This window comes from Seriola lalandi, unplaced genomic scaffold (genome assembly GCF_002814215.2).
Source record: "Seriola lalandi dorsalis isolate HSWRI2012SDOR001 ecotype SW California unplaced genomic scaffold, Sedor1 jcf7180002054983, whole genome shotgun sequence".
NCBI classification, from domain to species: Eukaryota; Metazoa; Chordata; class Actinopteri; order Carangiformes; family Carangidae; genus Seriola; species Seriola lalandi.
In genome coordinates, this window is record NW_019525532.1 from 597,060 (window position 1) to 614,259 (window position 17,200).

The 17,200-nt window shown below is 41.4% G+C and overlaps 1 protein-coding gene across 2 annotated transcripts in view; it reads left to right on the forward strand.

The window, feature by feature from the left end:
- svep1 (sushi, von Willebrand factor type A, EGF and pentraxin domain containing 1) overlaps positions 1 to 17,200 on the forward strand; it is a 90,463-nt gene that overhangs the window by 23,455 nt on the left and 49,808 nt on the right. For both annotated transcript variants that reach the window (XM_087171276.1, XM_023396827.2), the window contains exons 2-3: positions 1,132 to 1,387; positions 3,049 to 3,225. In XM_087171276.1, the coding sequence (XP_087027402.1) occupies positions 1,132 to 1,387; positions 3,049 to 3,225 (433 nt within the window). The remainder of the gene's footprint in view (positions 1 to 1,131; positions 1,388 to 3,048; positions 3,226 to 17,200) is intronic.

A 17,200-nucleotide genomic window follows, 5' to 3' on the forward strand; every position in this document is an offset into this window, starting at 1 on the left:
AAACCCAGACACTTTCAGCTTGGCCTCCTCAGCGAAGCTCAGCAGATGGTCCTGTTATTTTTTTTTTTCTTTACTCCAGAGAAAATAAAGATATGTTTCTCTGACTTTAATGTCCTGTCTAATTGTATGTGGTGGATTGTAAACGGTGGCTAAAGTTAGTTTGGGAACTATAGCCGGTGTCTGGGGCGGACGCAGCAGCCTGGCCTGCGTTGCCCAGTGTTCTCTCGTGGTTTTAGACCACTGGCAAGCAGTCTGTAGTCTGTAAGAGAAATAACTACAATTGTAGAGCTTTCTCCTTTTTTTTTTCTGCCCCTCCTCCGCGTCCTGCCCTCTCTGCCTCTCTTGCTGATGTAGGGTTTTGAGGAACCCTAGAATTGAGGGCTGTTTTTAGTGGTTGTGTGTGACGTTGTTCGTTATTCAATTTAGTCATGTCACTAAAGCTGGAGCTATGTTGGTAGCACGCTGGCAGGCAGAGCAATGTGTGGGATGTTTGTATTTGAATGGATGACCTTTATAATAAATACAGGAACAGCACATCTACATTATCAAAGGCACAATTTTGACTCGCTTGTCAGCTTCATCTTCATGGTGTTTTGGAAGTGCAATGTCTATTATGAGTCCACTCTTTTTTTTTTGATTTAAACTTTATTTCTGAATTTAAAGGAATAGTTCAACATTTTGGGAATATAAGCTTATCTGCCTTCTCGCCTTCATATCTGCCCATTCAAAATGAAGCTGCAGCCAATGGTTAGCTTAGCTTATCATAAAGACTGGAAACAGGGATAAACGGCTAGCCTAGCTTTGTCATGACATAACAAAATTCACCTACATATCATGTTATGGTTGTTTAATCTAAACAGAAACCGAGATGTAAAAATTAGAGTTTGTGTTTCTATGGGAGATCATCACAGTGATGACAAGACTCCAGGAAGTCACTGTTTCTGGCCAAGAAATAGTCCAATACGTAATTCCCTGTAAAACCACAAATTGTCGCTTTTATACTTTGGTTTTTTGGGTTTCATGATGCAACTAAATTGAAAGTTCCTCTCGGAGTTTAACCAACCAAGTGGTACAAAGATTTGATTCATTTTTCTTCTCCACTTAATGAGTTTATATTTTCCCCTCTCACAGCAAATCCTGCGTCACTCTCGTGCTAACGCCACCAAGGTTATTTTCCTGATCACTGATGGCTACTCTAACGGAGGAGACCCTCGACCAGTGGCGGCGGCTCTGAGAGAACGCGGCGTTGAGATCTTCACTCTGGGCATCTGGCAGGGTAACATCAGGGAGCTCCACGACATGGCCTCGCAACCCAAAGATCAGCACTGCTACCTGGTGCACAACTTCGCAGAGTTTGAGGCCCTGGCTCGTCGTGCACTTCATGAAGGTAAGAAAAACAGGCAGGGATTACTTAAATTGATTTGTTGTTATCTTACATCTTGTAAAGACAGAATCACAGCCCTCCAGAGGTCATGTAACTATGTTCAAAGAAACATCTGTAATGTCACTTCACAGCTGCACCGACAGATCAGATATCCCATTTTCCACTTGCACAATTTAGCTGCAAGGTAGTTACATCGAGCCTTATGTTTTGGGAAATTAAAATTTAATCTACCATGATTACTCTTTTTTCTCTTTGAAGCCTCATTGCTCCATTTGACCTGTAGCAATAATTCTTAGATGAAGTTTTTGACCCTGTTAAAATTCAGTGTTTACTTAAAAGGAAGCAGATAATATTTTAAAAAGAATCTGACAATGTACATTTCACATGGTCTTTTTTGCTGTGTACTGCCAACAGCCATCAGGCCTCACTTGTGTACAGATTGGACAGAGCAAAGCACTTTTCCCACACTTCCCACAATTTGGTGAAAAGAGGGATTCAGTCGTATCTTTAAAACTTAAAATACAGCCATAAAATATCACAGTTAAGTGCAGCACTGAGCGTGTAGAAAACTGTAAATCATGCACATGCACTTGCGGACTGTTCACACACAGTTTCTGAAATCCCAGTCAGGAGGTGCAGCAGTAGAGATCAGTGAGACGGCGCAAGGATAAGTCTGAAAAAGCCAACACAGACCGTACTATCAGCTCAGTGTCCGCCGTCTGTCACGCTCTTTCCTGAAGTGTGCACCGGCGACTCTGCCAACACAAGTACAACATGTTTTCAACATGGAGCCACAATTTGAGCCACTCTTGCTGCCCATGGATCACATCACATAAATTACACCAGAACTGTCTCTTCTTCTTTTTCTTCCTCATCTTCTTCATCTTCTTCATCTTCTTCTACTTTCTTCCTCTTCGTCTTGTTTTTCTTCATCTTTTTCATCTTCTTTGTCCTTGTCTTCTTTCCCTCTATATCATTTTCTTCTTCTTCTTCTTCTTCTTCTTCTTCTTCTTCTTCTTCTTCTTCTTTTTCTTCATCTTCTTCCTTTTTGGCCCTGGAAAGACCATCAAAGGAAAACGTCTCAGCTCAGATTTATGGGCTTTTATTACTGATTACTGTCTTTTGGAGCAATTCTTAATAAAGGGAAAAGAGGATGTGGCCGTTTGCTTTTAGTCAGTTGTACATGTGTGGCTTGTAGCTGCTGCAGATTTTTATTTATACACTTCTGCGGTTAAGGTGTTTTGTTCACTTTGCTCTCTGATTTCATGAGACATCAGAGGCTGAATTTAAAACCAACTTCAGCCTGTAGTCTGCCTCAATTACACACTGTACAGAACCAGAAACAGACATTTTAGACTGTCCCTTTGCAATTTAGTTTTTTTTATTACAACATCACGATATGAAGAAAATAAACTCCAGCCACACTAGTATTAAGAACAACCTTACGGTCACACAGATGTGTTTTGGCTTACTGTGGAGAAAACTGTTACTGGATCTTTAACTCAGTTTCCTCTTCTGCACCGTCGGCCCTGTCTGGCTTCTAAAATGCAGCTATAACAGTCTCCAATTAACTGAACACTCAAAGTACATTTTCTGATTGCAAGGTGGTGTAATTTGAACCTGCTGCAACCTGCAACTTTCCTGTGTTTGTTTCCCACCCACAGACCTCCCCACAGGCAGCTACATCCAGGAGGATCTGTCACGCTGCTCCTCTCTGTGTGAAGCAGGCAGGGATTGCTGCGACCTGATGGCGAGCTGTAAGTGCGGCACACACACCGGACAGTACGACTGCATCTGCGAGAAGGGATACTACGGGAAGGGTCTGCAACACGAGTGCACAGGTAGGACAGAGGGATGTATACTTGTATATTTCACCAGCCTTTCCTCCATTTCATTCCATTCTCAAAAGTCCTCTTCCTTTCCTTGTCAACTTGTCTGAGTTGAAGGTGCTTTCAGAAAGCAGTGACATAATAGTCTAGCAGGTTGGAAACGATCTGTTTGCCTGAATTTGAGGAGAGTTGAGTTTTTAACTATAAATCACTCATATTACCATTTATTCTGTGCCAAACGCTGATGCTGATTGATTCCTCTTACAGCTGTCACATGTGGCAAGTGAAAGATAAATCAACCCAAAATACTCGTAACATGAGCAGCTACGTTTCTGTGTCTGTGTGTATTTTTCTTTGTAAACGACTCATAAGATCTAAGCACAACAGTGTGCCGCTCGTCCTCTCCTCATTACCAACTGCAAACGTCACTTGTCTTGACAAACTGTCGATTTGAAACAGCTCCTAGCTCGAGCAGTGGCAGCCAGCATCGGAAAAACAGCACCACTTGAATAAGCAGACAACAAACCCAGTAAAAGCTGTGTCTGTGGCATGTTTAGCGTTGCTGTGTTGTTTTTGTTTCTTACCACTTTCCACAAACTGACCAACATTGTTTTTGCCCAGATTTTGTTGCACTAAAACATGCTCGTGCCTTAGAGATTGACCTTTTTGGAATTCCTTTTAGTTTCTCTTGTTCTTGTCTTCTTAACCTGCCGGTGTCTCCTCCAAATCACATCCACTTGGCCTCAGGTTGCTGTCGAGCTCACTACGGGTGAAAGTTAAATAAGCAGCCTTTCCACCACTCGGTGTAAGCTGTCAACAGGGCAGATCACTATCAACAAACCCAATAATGTGGAGGGGGTGGAGGACTGAGACAGACTCTCAGCTGGACACGCCACATCCTGCTCTCCACCTTCAGTTTCCTCCTTTAAATCACATCTCATGCATCCATTTCTTTCTACTCTACATTCAACGAAAGAACGCTGCTGTCATTTTAAAACTAACTGACTTTTTTTTTTGTGGCTGTTATTGCTTTGCCTCCCACTTCTGTTTCATGCATATCCATCTGAGGAACCAAAACATCTGTTTCATCTGTTGCCAGAGTGCTTTGCCTTTTACCCTTCTGTTCCTTACTACTGGTTATTTATGATGTTGGGGCTCTAGGAGTTATTATTCTATTATTGTACACAAATTTTATTTTAGAGCAAAAGTTGCACTCGGCTATTTGTGTGTGCGTAGATGCAAACGCAGGCGTGTCCATGTATAAATGAATGTGGCGTACATACATATATGGAAATATTTCTGGGGTTTGGAAAATTATACAGATCCATGAGCTGTAAATTCAAGTTGAAATGGTAATAATATAATTTCAAATATACAGGCTAAAGTGCAGGAATAAATAATGAAGAGTGAAAATATGGGATGTAGAGAACTTTGTCTCTATGTCTTTTCTCCTTCATAAAAACAAACATTTACCTTTCTTTTCATCTGTCTTGTAGTCTCCTCACAGTTACCTCCAAATCTCCTTAAAGTCTGAAAATATGTTTTAGCTAATATCATTTAAACATCAATATTTTAAATGATGGGAAGACGATGGAGCCTTTTGGTTTCAATTTAAATTCAGGGACATGCCAAACAGTTCTATTACTTCCACACCATCATTTGGTGGAGATCAGAAATAATAGAAACACTCTCTGTGAATGAAATATATATATATATAAATTCATCTTTATTCCTCCCCAGACAGAAATGTTGGATATGTCTTTGCTGAGTGGAAGTGGTGAGGCAGTGGCTCCTCTTTCTGTCAGGAAACCCTCATATTGAGCCTTTAATTCTTCTGAAAGGTCCCACCGCAGAATTGATAGATGATCTTTGTGGCAATGCTTTAATTATGTTTTGCTTGAGTGTGTTGCTCAAAATCAAGCCAACACTGGAGACAATCAAACTTTAACACTTGCCAGCAGCCTGTGCAATGACAAATTAATTTGCCTTCAAAATGTCCATTCTTCGGTCTGTTAAATCTCCATGTTGCACAGCGTAATGCTGCAATTTGATGCAGGTGGTCTCCATCATTTAAGAGTAAAGTTAAAGGCTTTTTTTTTTTTTTTTTTTTAACTGAAAATGCAAAGTAACAGGAATGTAGCAGACTGTGTGATTGTTGGAGAGCAGAAACAGATGCACTGGCTGGTGTGTGTGTCTGTGTTAATGGAACTGCTGTGTTTGTCCTCGGTCATTTAGACACTCAGGTGAGACAGGTGGGGAGGAATGGGGAACTAAGAAGAAAATCAGTGCCGAGTGCACAGACATTTGCGTAACGCTCAACACTCAACTCTAAGAGGACAGACACAACCAGGACATAATCTTAGTTGTGTTTTCCCTCTGTGTACCTGTGCGCATGTTTGAGAGACGTTTGAGTGACAGATAGGTTTAAACGATTCTGATAAGTGTTTAAAATTCAGAGGGAGAAAAAGGGAGCGACAGGGGGAAAGCCAAAGTAAAGGGCATCGGGGTCATCGTGCCAGAAAGCACGCCTCCTTAATTCTCATCAGATGTTGTCGAGACTGGAGCCCCACTCCGCTTATTAATCTGTTTTAATGGTTTAATTAATAGCAGAGAGCAGACTGCAGAGTTGGCTCAGTCAGCGAAAGGAAGGAAGGACACAGTGAGGCGCTGCAACCGCAACTGAGGATTGCTTCCTCTGACTGTCTGTCTGTCTGTCTCTGACTACCTCATATAACAAGGTCTCATGGGAGAGCAGTGGGCTATTTTGTTGTGGACAAGTCGTCACCCTCGTGGTATAGATCTGACATGTACCCACAGTGCACCGACCCATGCTAGAATATGTGCCACTGCAGTTGCTGTTGTGGATATGTTGGCAAGCTAAGGCTCTATTAGCTCTGTTCAGCTTAGTTTTGGTTTTGTTAAATGGTGCGAAATACCCTTGTATATGTTTCTGAGCACTACATTTATGGAGGGTTTTATCCTCTAATAACTTGCGAGGCTCTTTTGAAGTAGTGGTGGCTCCAAAACCAATTAGGTTTGCAGTGAGAAGAGTACGTAACCAAGGAACATACAAGTAAACTCGACAAGCCCCCGCTGTTTTCAGAAAAACCAAGCATTTTGCTGTAATATTCTGTTGCTTTAACCTCAATGAGCTTGGCTGAGCCGTAGGTGTTGTGCGAATTATGGGTACGCCGTGTGCTTCGGTGATGCCAGGGCTCTTGAGTGGCAGACAGACGCAGCCATACACTGCCAGAGTTATATGGTCGCTCTTGTTTGCATGAGCTCGATGGTGGGCGTGTGGCTTCAGGTGAGTTTGTTGTCTGGACTGAAAGTTTGGAGAGTTTTCTGTTTTTCTGACTTTGTTTTCTCACATCTAATAGTCTTTGACACATCTGAAAATAATATGAGCAAACCGTAGGCCTGTCAGTGAATTATTGTTATCATTGGCTGAAAGGCTCTGTTGGAAACACTATCCAAATCCCCACAGTGCACAGCAGTGTTGTTTATGAATCTGTCGACAGCCAAGTGAAACAGCCTCTTCCACAAAACACAACTGGAATCCCAGCAGATAGAAAACGAACGATGAACCCAGATCCTGCGCATTTTGGTTTACTCCGACATGTGAAGCAGGACAGTGTCGTCAACCTGAAGCTCTCAACATCTGTATCACGGAGGATCACCAGAGGAATGGGGAAGTGGATAAATGGAGTGAGAGGTTGAGAGTGTGTGTGTGGAGGGGGTGCATGTTTTCCTCCTGTCACACATTCGGGCTTATCAGCCTCTTCTGTAGCCCGAGAGAATGACAGGAACTCTGGACTGTGTTAATGTGGTGTCAGCACAGGCTTTGTTCTGCTCAGAGCGGCTTTGCTCGGGGTGAATGGGGGAGTGAGAGAGAGAGAGTTAGAGAGGTAACGAGCAACAAACAGCTTGAAAGCATGAAGGAAAAAACGAAATGGAAAGAAAGAAATAGATAGAAGAGATGGAAGGTGTGTGGAAGGTGCGGATTATTGCATCTTAAATAAGCAAGAATCACTTCAGACTGGCATACATCTGATAGGAGCTTTGTGGTAGGTAGGTATATTGAATAGTTTAATATACTATATGTTGTTATTATTCAGGGCACTCAAGTATTCATTTGAGTTCTTTGTTACCACAAAATAAAGTGAAAACTAACAAGCCCTGTTGAATGAATAGTCGTGACAGCAAACCGTCTGAGAGATGGTGTATGGAAGGATTTTGGATTCACCACCACATTAGCTTGTCACTCAAGAGAGGCAGTGAATTCATGGAACTACGTCACTTCTAGGCTTTAGGCTTTGTGGGTTGCATTTGGAATTAATTGCTTCTCATTTGTTTGAATTCTGTGCATCTCCACTTAGTGCACATGATAACTGTAATAATACAAACATGTGGGATGTGCAAAAAAGTCAAAGAATTACAGATAAAGTTGAGATAAAATTCTTTAAATTCAATGTTATTTATTAGGCAACTGTCCCCTTACCAGCTAATTCTAGAGCAGCAGATGGATGTTTGCTTAGTTGACATGGCTCAGACGGCTCAGTTGTAGTATAATAGTAGTATAGTCGTATCTGAACCATCTCTGTGACAACTGACTAAACAAACTGAAAACTCGAAGGAAGAGTGAGAGGAGCACCAGAAAAAGCTTATGTGCTTTTCTTGTCAAACTGTAATTCTCAGATTTACTATTACATATACATCGCTGTTCCTTTGTTCTTTAAACATCCATTAATTTTCTTTATTGATGGATGTTTGTGATCGGAGTATGAGGAAATATATTGAGATGGCCTACCCTTTTTCTCTTATCAGGATATGAACTGCTGACTGGAATGCTTTGCGTGTAGAAAAACATTTCCTCAGAATTGACACTGGTAGAATTGCACAATGTTTACAATATTAATTTCATAAAAGCCTCTTGATCCCTGGAGGAGACGCGTGGCTGCGATGAGCTTCGACTCGACCCCGAACATAACGCATCTATCTCTCGGCGGATGGACTAGACTTCATCGCATCTGCATTGTAAATATTTACGGTCTCGATGTGAACGACCGAGAGATTTCGGGAGGGGAAGCCTCGAGGTGGACATAAATTGAACAGAGGAATTAAAATGACAAGGGGAGAGGTGGAATTTGTTCAGTGCTAAGGAGTACAATGAAAAGTGTTGAAATGGGAGGAATGTTGCAATCATTATTTCTTTTCCTCTCTCCTTTCACTTTTTTTTGGCTTCACCGCCTTGCAGATGTCGCCAGTGTAAATGAAACACAGTCAAAATAAAAATAAAAAAGCTACAAAGGGATAAATGTTTTTTGTGAACTCTCAGGAATGCAGCTGAACTTGACGCCGCACTGGTTATCGCTGTCTCAGTCCTCGACGCTCTGCAGCTCATCCCGCTCTACACAGTCACGCTAACACTTGCTTACACACAGTCATCAACACACACGCACAGCCATGTGTTATTGGCGTGCTTTGCGTGCCCACACCTCTGATCCATTTAAATATACCACAGTCAAGCATCTGACACATACCAGATGCCTGTCTGAGGAGGCAATAGTGCACAGTCTGTTTATACCGCACACACTACATTGACATAATACATAACACAAGTGAGCTTCTAAATCTTAAATGTTTAAATACACCGTTAATAGGCTTTTTGCAGCTCACTCAAAATATAACTCTTAGATCTGTATTAAAAGGTAAACAAACAATTCTGAAAGGATGTAAACACAGCAGCGGTTAGACAAATTTTTGTCTAAATAAACAGTATAGCTGATGCCTACACTAGGCCTTACTGGAAGAATCATTTTTTAATATGTGCTGTCACACTAAATATGGAATAAAACATAAACAGCTTCACTGAACATTTCAAATTTCATGGCAATCTGCCAATTATATTTTGTGGGAAGAAAAATTGTGGCCTGTGATGATACTAGAGGAAAGTCAGGGGGACAAAAACATTAATATTCAAGCCCCCAGGGATCATGAAAACATGAACTAACTGCCCCGCCGGTAGAATGGCTGAAAAATGACGAGAGTCAGAGATGAAAAATATTGAGATTCATCTCTTTAAGGATGACCATTAATATTTAACAATGACCAGAAGGTTGTTTCTCAGTGGTAAATGTCAACCCCCCCAGGATTACTAACATCTTAGATCGTTCTGGACCAATGAGTTGGATAGACAGCCAAATGACATCCATTACTGCCACTGCCTAACCTTGCAAGGCAGGTGGATTTCTCGCAAGAATCCATCTCGTCAGATTGCAATTTATTCGCCTAACTCCGGACCTCAGTGTTTTGGTCCAATCAGCGTCCTGTGAGGGAGGAACTGCTGGCAGCTACGGAGTCGCAAAAGTGTCTTTTAAGCACAAATTGTCCTTACAAAGACGACAAGAATCGTGCTAACTAGCTTTCAAAGCTCCTCAGACCGTCTGTTGTTGTGTTGTGTTTCCTCTTCGGTGCTCTCCCACTACGTCATATGATGGACAGATGGTTCATCCAATCACCTGCCAAGTATTTTTTTTTTTTTTAAAGCACTTGCCCTTTCCAAAGAGTTTCCAGTGAAGCCTTCCCAGATGGTTCTGTGTAACAAACCATCTGGTGCGTCTGGTCAGCCACTGCCAGCAGATGGATGAAAGTGGCCTAATATGTGACACTGGACTTCTGTTTGCTCAATCTTCGTAATTTGCACTTAAATGTTTTCAAAAGTAAATATGTTTCTACCAGAGGAGTGTACTTAGTCAGCTCATCCAACATGTTACATAAACTCTCTCATAAAGACTCTCTATTTCCTCCGACTGCATAAATCCTAATCCCCACAGCATCAATAACCACAGCAGACTGTCTGCTTCTGTACAGTATGTCTGCATCTGTCCAAGTCCTTGTTTCTCAATGTTTTTGTGGTGAAAGTAAAAGCTTCAGTTGCTCAACACCAATTCTGGCTCAGTCTTGGTTTAGTTGTGAGCAGGAGGCAAATGCCTTGGATCTCCTGAGGACAAGTGGAGGAGGGTTTTTTGGGGGGTCAAGTACCACCACTCCCCCCTACTCCCCAAACCCCCATTAATTGCTTAAACTGATTGGATGGAACTTTAAGTTTGTGTTTTTCTTTGGTGAGCAGAGAGTGGAAAGAGAAAGAGGGGGGGGGCGGCGATTCCTTCCCCCGGAGCCATGCGTCTTTTGTGGTGGATGGATGGAGAGCTTTCAGTGACTGGGCAAAGATCAGACTGGCTCTGAGCCAGACGGACAGAGAGAGGGAAATACTACCACTAATAAGCTCAGTAATAAAGATTATTTATATGGAACATAATTGCAAAGTGATTTACAACCAGTAACATATTATGTGATGTTATGTTAATAAAACCCAGACAAATAAAACATCAAAATGTGATTATGGAGGAATGAAATGCTCATATAAGTTGGGTTCAAACTATTTATAAAGTATGCTGTATAACATGTGTAAACCTGCCGTACCTGCTTGTATTTATGAGTGAGTAAACAGATAACCTTAACACCTTAGTAGGACCAGCTGCGGCTCCCCAGCTTTTTGGCGCTTTAATGCTAAGAAACAAACTTAATCCCAGATTTATTGCCAATAAATGCGTTATTGAATAATAGGCGTTTTTTTAACAGTTTTGTTTTTTTGTATCTTTTACTAACCAGAGGGGGAAAATGCCCAAAAAGGTGTTTTTACTGCTGGTTTTAATAGGTCCCAGTGTTAAACTGCCCTCAGGTGCTTTCAGACAGTCTTTAATGTAATTTGGTGTTTGAAGTTTTTTCTTTAAAGCACATTGTATACATCAGGCTTACTGTACAGTGCAGTGTTAAAATCCATATTAGTCCACCACATGTTCGAGCCCCATTCCACCCTCTCTTCCCTCATTAAATGACACATACAGGTCTGTAAAAGGCCTTAATTGATGACTACTGCTGCCGTGTTTTTAGGTCAGGGATGCTGTGAAGCAGAAATGACTTGTGTTATAAGCTGAGGCCACTATGTGGGTGAGTGTGTGTGTGTGTGTGTGTAAAAAAAGAGACAGAGATGAAGGAGCGAGGAGGCAGCAAGGCTATAAACTGGCCCTAATAGGACCCTCCTCTGCAGGAGAGCATGAAGAACAAGGAGCCGTGAAACAGCCAGCGGTGCGAAGCAGAACCTCACTGTGTCATTAACACTCCACCTCTGTCCATCCATCCCTCCACCTTCCTTTCCATCGCTCCGCCAATTTCTATTTTATTTTCCTCCCTACTGCCTTCTACTGCCTAGGTCTCCTCCCTGCTCCCCGCCCTCACAGCTTCCCCTCTGTCAGCCACTGTACCGTGTCACCAGGTGCGCCAGACACAAATTAGCCATTTACAGAGGGATATTTTAAACACACCAGAAACACCTCTTTTTACGTCTGCTCTGATCTGATTCCAGCTCTCAGGAGCGACCAGGGGCAGACGCACAAAGTTCGGATATGCTGACAGTCATGAATTCATAACTTATGATTACTTTTACTGTCAGTTTGTGCTGATTGATTTATAATTTACAGAAAATGTCAATCACAGTTTCTTAAAGCTGAAGGTAATTTCTTGTTTAGTCTGAACAACAGTGTCACAACTGACAACCCAAATCATAAATTTCTTAATAGACTTTTACAGTCTGTACAGCACACACCACCCTCTGTCCTTAATCGGATAATGAAAAACTCTCAGGAAACCTCAGGAAGAGCAACACCACAGTTAGGCAACCGTTCATATCATTACTCTGTGTTGACTGACAAACTTAATTTCATAGGTCTTCCTTGTAAAATTAATTACCGTGAGCAATTTTCATTTATAGTTTTGGAATTAAGATATGGTTTGTCTGAATTATCATTTGTTTCTTTGAAAATCCTTTTTACATTTTATAGAAAACTTATTTGTTACTTGTTATTTCAGTAGTTCTGCTCAACTAATTAACAGTGACTTCTGCTACTACTGACAAAACAAAAACTATTCATAAACAACACGATCAATAATGATTCCCCCACTGTGGCCAGGAGTGATAACACTGTTTCTTGTTTGAGCTTTTTCAAAGGCACACACTGTTTGGAAGCACACATTCAATCATCGATCAATATCTTCTCCACCTTGACTTTTTGCTCTTCAAATATTTGAACTTTTTCCGGCCTCCATTTCACTCTCACACATAGTTTAGATTGACAAATGTACCCATGAGAATTTAAGGTGGGATGAATCTGCTTTAGCATCTTAAGTGCTTTTCTCCAGTATGTTTTTCAAGGCCTTTGCCCTCCTTCAAATCCAACATGTTTGTCCCTTTCTGTGACCCTCGTCTGCCTCTGGATTCTTTCACCGACCCTCTCACTTCCTTTCACTTTCTGATCTCCTCACTGTGTGGAGTGTGTGAGCTGACTGACTGAAACCTCTCTGGTTGGAGGGAGGCGATGAAGAGGGACTCACGCTACGTCAGAGGTCAAAGGCTAAATATGGAGGAAATCAGCAGCTGCCAGCTTTCAGGAAAAGCAGCATTTTTCTCTCTTTGTTTTTGTTTCTGCTCTGACACAACAGCCTCTTCGACTCCAGAAAATGAGTTCAGTTTAACCAAAACAACAAGCAAAATGAATGCAAATGTTTCTTTGTGTGATAGTGTGAAAGAAAGATACATAAACACACTAGCACCCAAAAGTGGGTGGATCTGTGTCCTGTTAGTGAATCTGTTTAGCAGGATCCCTCCCTGAACTCCCACTGGGAAACACCAACTCTGAGGCTACTGTGGGAATGAATAAATGTGTGTGGTGGTTTAGTGTGTATGTGTGTGTGTGAGCGTGCACATGCTTCTGGTGGGATGTTTCATGCTACGTTTGTGTATGTGTGCATGCACAATCTGATGACACATCAGCCTTCAAATCACATCAGGAAATGTGAAAAACATTCAGGAATCTGGTGAAATGGTGACGCAACAACTGAAAAGGATATGAAGACAGGCCTTTTTTTTGTAGACGTGTTAGTGTTAACATGCTTAGTGTTATACTATGTTGTCCCGAGTGAACTGAGATCATGCCGCGGCCTTCTATCGCAACGTTTCTCGGCACACTGACATCTGTAATCAGGCACACCAGACTGGAGACCAACCTGTGTTTGTACAGTTGTTTAGCGGTTTGCCTCGCTCTCCCGATCATTCCCGATGTTCCTGGAGTCTGTAATAAGCAAGCAGGACAAGTCTCCCTGTCCTTGGGAATCCGTAAAATGTGTCCAGTAATTGCGGTGAAATCATTCTCCTTTGGGAAAAGGATTGAATAATAAGCAGGAAAACAGTGTTGGAACAGGCACTAAACAACTAAACTTCCTTAGTTTCCTCTCCAAAGACCACCTTGCATCACATTGCAGAAGTTTCACATTCCTTGGATGAGGGGGTCCGTGGAGGTCCCCCCCCCCTCCCCCGATGGAGGTTGTGTAGGTGGACAGCTGTGCAGCAGCCACATCTCGCCCACACCCCCCACCCACCCCCCCTTTTTTTTACTCTGCAATCCAGCTGGAGAGCAGACCAGACTTCAATGAGACTCTGGCGATGTGATTTAGAGCCTCCTGACATTCCATGAAGATAGGATTCCCAAACTTTTTCAGCTTCAGGTGACCCACGTATCGAGGTTGGAAAATTCCTGTGACCCTTATTGTTGCAAACACGGTCTCATTGCACATCTTGGTTTCAGTCTTTGACTTGATGAGGGCACAAAGTGTCTCCCCAAGTGGAACCATAACTAAACCAGGTGACAGCTGTCTGTAGGATGGCTGCATGATTTTTCTCGGTCTTATTCTGAAACCAGCTGCTGGATGCTTCCTGGTTCATGATAATTACCTGAAAATGGAAGTTTTATTACAGCTGGAGGGGTTCCAGTGTCTTGCTGAGGGACACTTCAACAGGGAGGGATTTTCCTAGTGACCTTACATTTGCCACTCATTTTCTCTTGTTCATATTGTCACTTTAAGAACACATAAGAACACATATGGCAGCTTCTCGGTTCAACGGGGCCTCACAGATTCATTCACTCTTCATATTCCTGAAGCTAGGGAAACTCAAGTCAAACCCTGCCTTATATAGCAATTGGTGCTAGTGCTCTCTCTTGTCATGGCGGCTTGTCACTGAGGAAACCATAAGTGACATAGTGATAGTGTGGTCTTTAGCTGAATCTGGAGGTGTGGTATTTAATCAGTGCCATTAGGGATGAATGTGTTTTACTTTCTGACATTTAAAGGATTAAAATATCCATCATGACCGGACATATGTATCATTTACATTCTTCACATCCCGCCATTTTAAGCTCCCCTGGTGGTCCAGATGAATTCAATGTGAGATGCATATAGTGTGCTGGCTCTGAGTAAATGTATATACAGACTGTGTTTACCTGAAATGAATCATTCAAACTGAGCAACAGTTTCTTCATGCCTCTGTCAGCCTGCTGCGTGAATACATGTCTGTTTTTGTAGCATAGACTATACATTTTAATTGTCCATTTCCATTGTCTATTTAGGAACCTCAAGTGTGCATGAGAAGTCTCAGTTAAGAGCGGAAAAGTTCCTTGCATGTGAACATTGTTTTCTCAGTGAAAAACCCTGGAATTTAAGGTCCAACCTAACAACATTTCTCGTGTGAGAGAGCCTTCGACCACAGGACTCCGTCCAAATTTAGAGCCTATTTGCAATATTGCTGGACTTCCTCTGTCTCCATTGTTTGGCTTTGAAGGCGACAGACAGACAGATCTGGGTCACTGAATCATGACTATTATAGGGTCACAAAAATATCCGTTACTTTTATTGTCTGTTTTGCACATCCTGACCAAAATGTTACCTATTCATTGTGACAGCGCCTGCTCGTGTTATCTTAGGCTTGTTAAGTTATTCTTTGATCAGATATTTTCTGATCTAATACAGGACACTTGTAGAACTTTTGACCATATTTTAAGCAGTTTGGCATGTTTTATAAAATGTTTAGATTTTGAAAAAGGTATTTTACCTCCATCAAGGTGGTTTTAACATGTGTCTCTTTATTTATTAGCAGGATCACACAAAAAGTACTTAACTGATTTGTACCAAACTTTGTGGAGGGATGGGTCATGGGCCAGGGAAGAGACCTTTAAAGTTTGGGGCAGATCCAAATCATTTACTGAGAATTTGAAGTTTATCTCTGAAGTCTGGTGTATGTTGTTTGACATTGGTCTTGGCAAAGGTCTGCGGTCTCTGGGTGGCCTTCTAGTTTTGGAGATGAACTAGAAACAATATTGGCACAGATATCGAACACTTTCAAGTGATACCCAGTCATAAGTGTTTTTTTCCCTAGTTTTCACAAGTGAAAAGCTCAAACAAAAAACAAAAAAATCACAGGGGGAAACTGTTTCGTTGGCATTTTTAGCCGGATAGCATTTCAGTGGTTTTAGATGTTGATATCAACAGTTCATAACAATGTTCAGTATGTGGAAAATGACCATACAGAGATTCTATGTGTCAAAATAAAAGAATATTGAATCAATTCAAAGTAAAACAGGCATTTCTCTGTTCACTTAACTGGCTGACTACCTTTTTGGTCATTGCCTTTGTTCATCATTCATCGTGATTCATCGTGCTGGAAAGTACGTCTCCCGTTGTAGTTCTGTATAAATCTGCCTGATTCAGTTGGTGGAAACTGATTATCACTCCAAGCTTGCCAAGCTTGTGAATAGGTCTGGGTATTGTTTAAAGACTTTTCGAATGGTGATGTAATACCTTAATACCAATACCAATAATATATATTTTTGAAAACCCTTTTGATTCATCTCTGTAGTTACCTATTTTCAGTTTGTTTGCGAAATGTTCTCTAATCACAAGCAGCTGTGCAAAAACTTTGCCCAAATAAAATTGGCCAAATTTCTATTGAAATCAGGCACAAGGAGAATAAGTAAACAAGACGACAGACCTGACCAAATGTTTGATGCATCCTAGATAGTTTTTAATACTCTGTGCTACAGATACATTTAAGTTGGTACCAAACATGTTTTGATTTGATGCCCAGCTCTACTACACACTGACCTACAGTTTAAAATAGTTTCTAGCTGGATTGGAGTTGAGATGTCAGTTTTTTTAGTTCATTCTCCCTTAAAAAAAAATAACATAAAGGGTTTATGTTCAAAATAACATTTGGGAAGCAGTGTGTGTATGAGTACTATATGGACTGGCGTGTGTGTTTGCAAGCGTGTGATTGTGGATTTTGTTGGACGCAGCAGAATATGTCCCTCTAAGATGAAAACCACTCTCTCACTAACTCTCGCTCTCTCTGTTTGTCATTGTGGCTGAGGAGGCAGATGTTCTTGCTCTCCCTCTGGATCTCCTTTCATCGTTTCAAAAACCAGTCTGTTTTTAGGCCTGGCTAATCGAACACAGCGTCCCCCAGAGACACGAGAGATTCTCGTGTGATAGTAACTTTGGCTCCCAGACCAGACGTTGTCTGCCAGTTTAAATGACTTGCTTCATATTAGGAGAAAGGAGTTTAACAGATGAACAAGTCTGTGCTTGGTTTTGTCCTTGCTTTTTCTTTTTGACTTCCTATTTAATCCAAAGAGAATTGATCCATATTTTTCCCCATTTTAAATGTTCACTAAGCTAAGGTATTTTATTCTCACATGAGTCTTTGATTTTAGAGGTGAGCTGTCTGAGTGAGGGTTATATCTTAAACGCCAACTCCACCAATTTTACACGACATAGTCTGTTTATTTTGGGAGGACTCCTGCATATGAGAAAAGGTTGTATCGAGCCTTTTGTGGTAATGTAGACACCAGGGTTTGACAAAGAAGAAGAGTGTGTGGAATAAAAAAGATGATGTCATTGTTTCCGCTACATTTTTTAACTGTCCATCATGAGTCTGTTAACAGTGTCATGTTAAATTGATGGAGTATTCTTTTAAAGGACAATGCTGCTGAGATTCTGTATTTTTCTTATTGTCCATGAAAACACCAAAACCAACAAT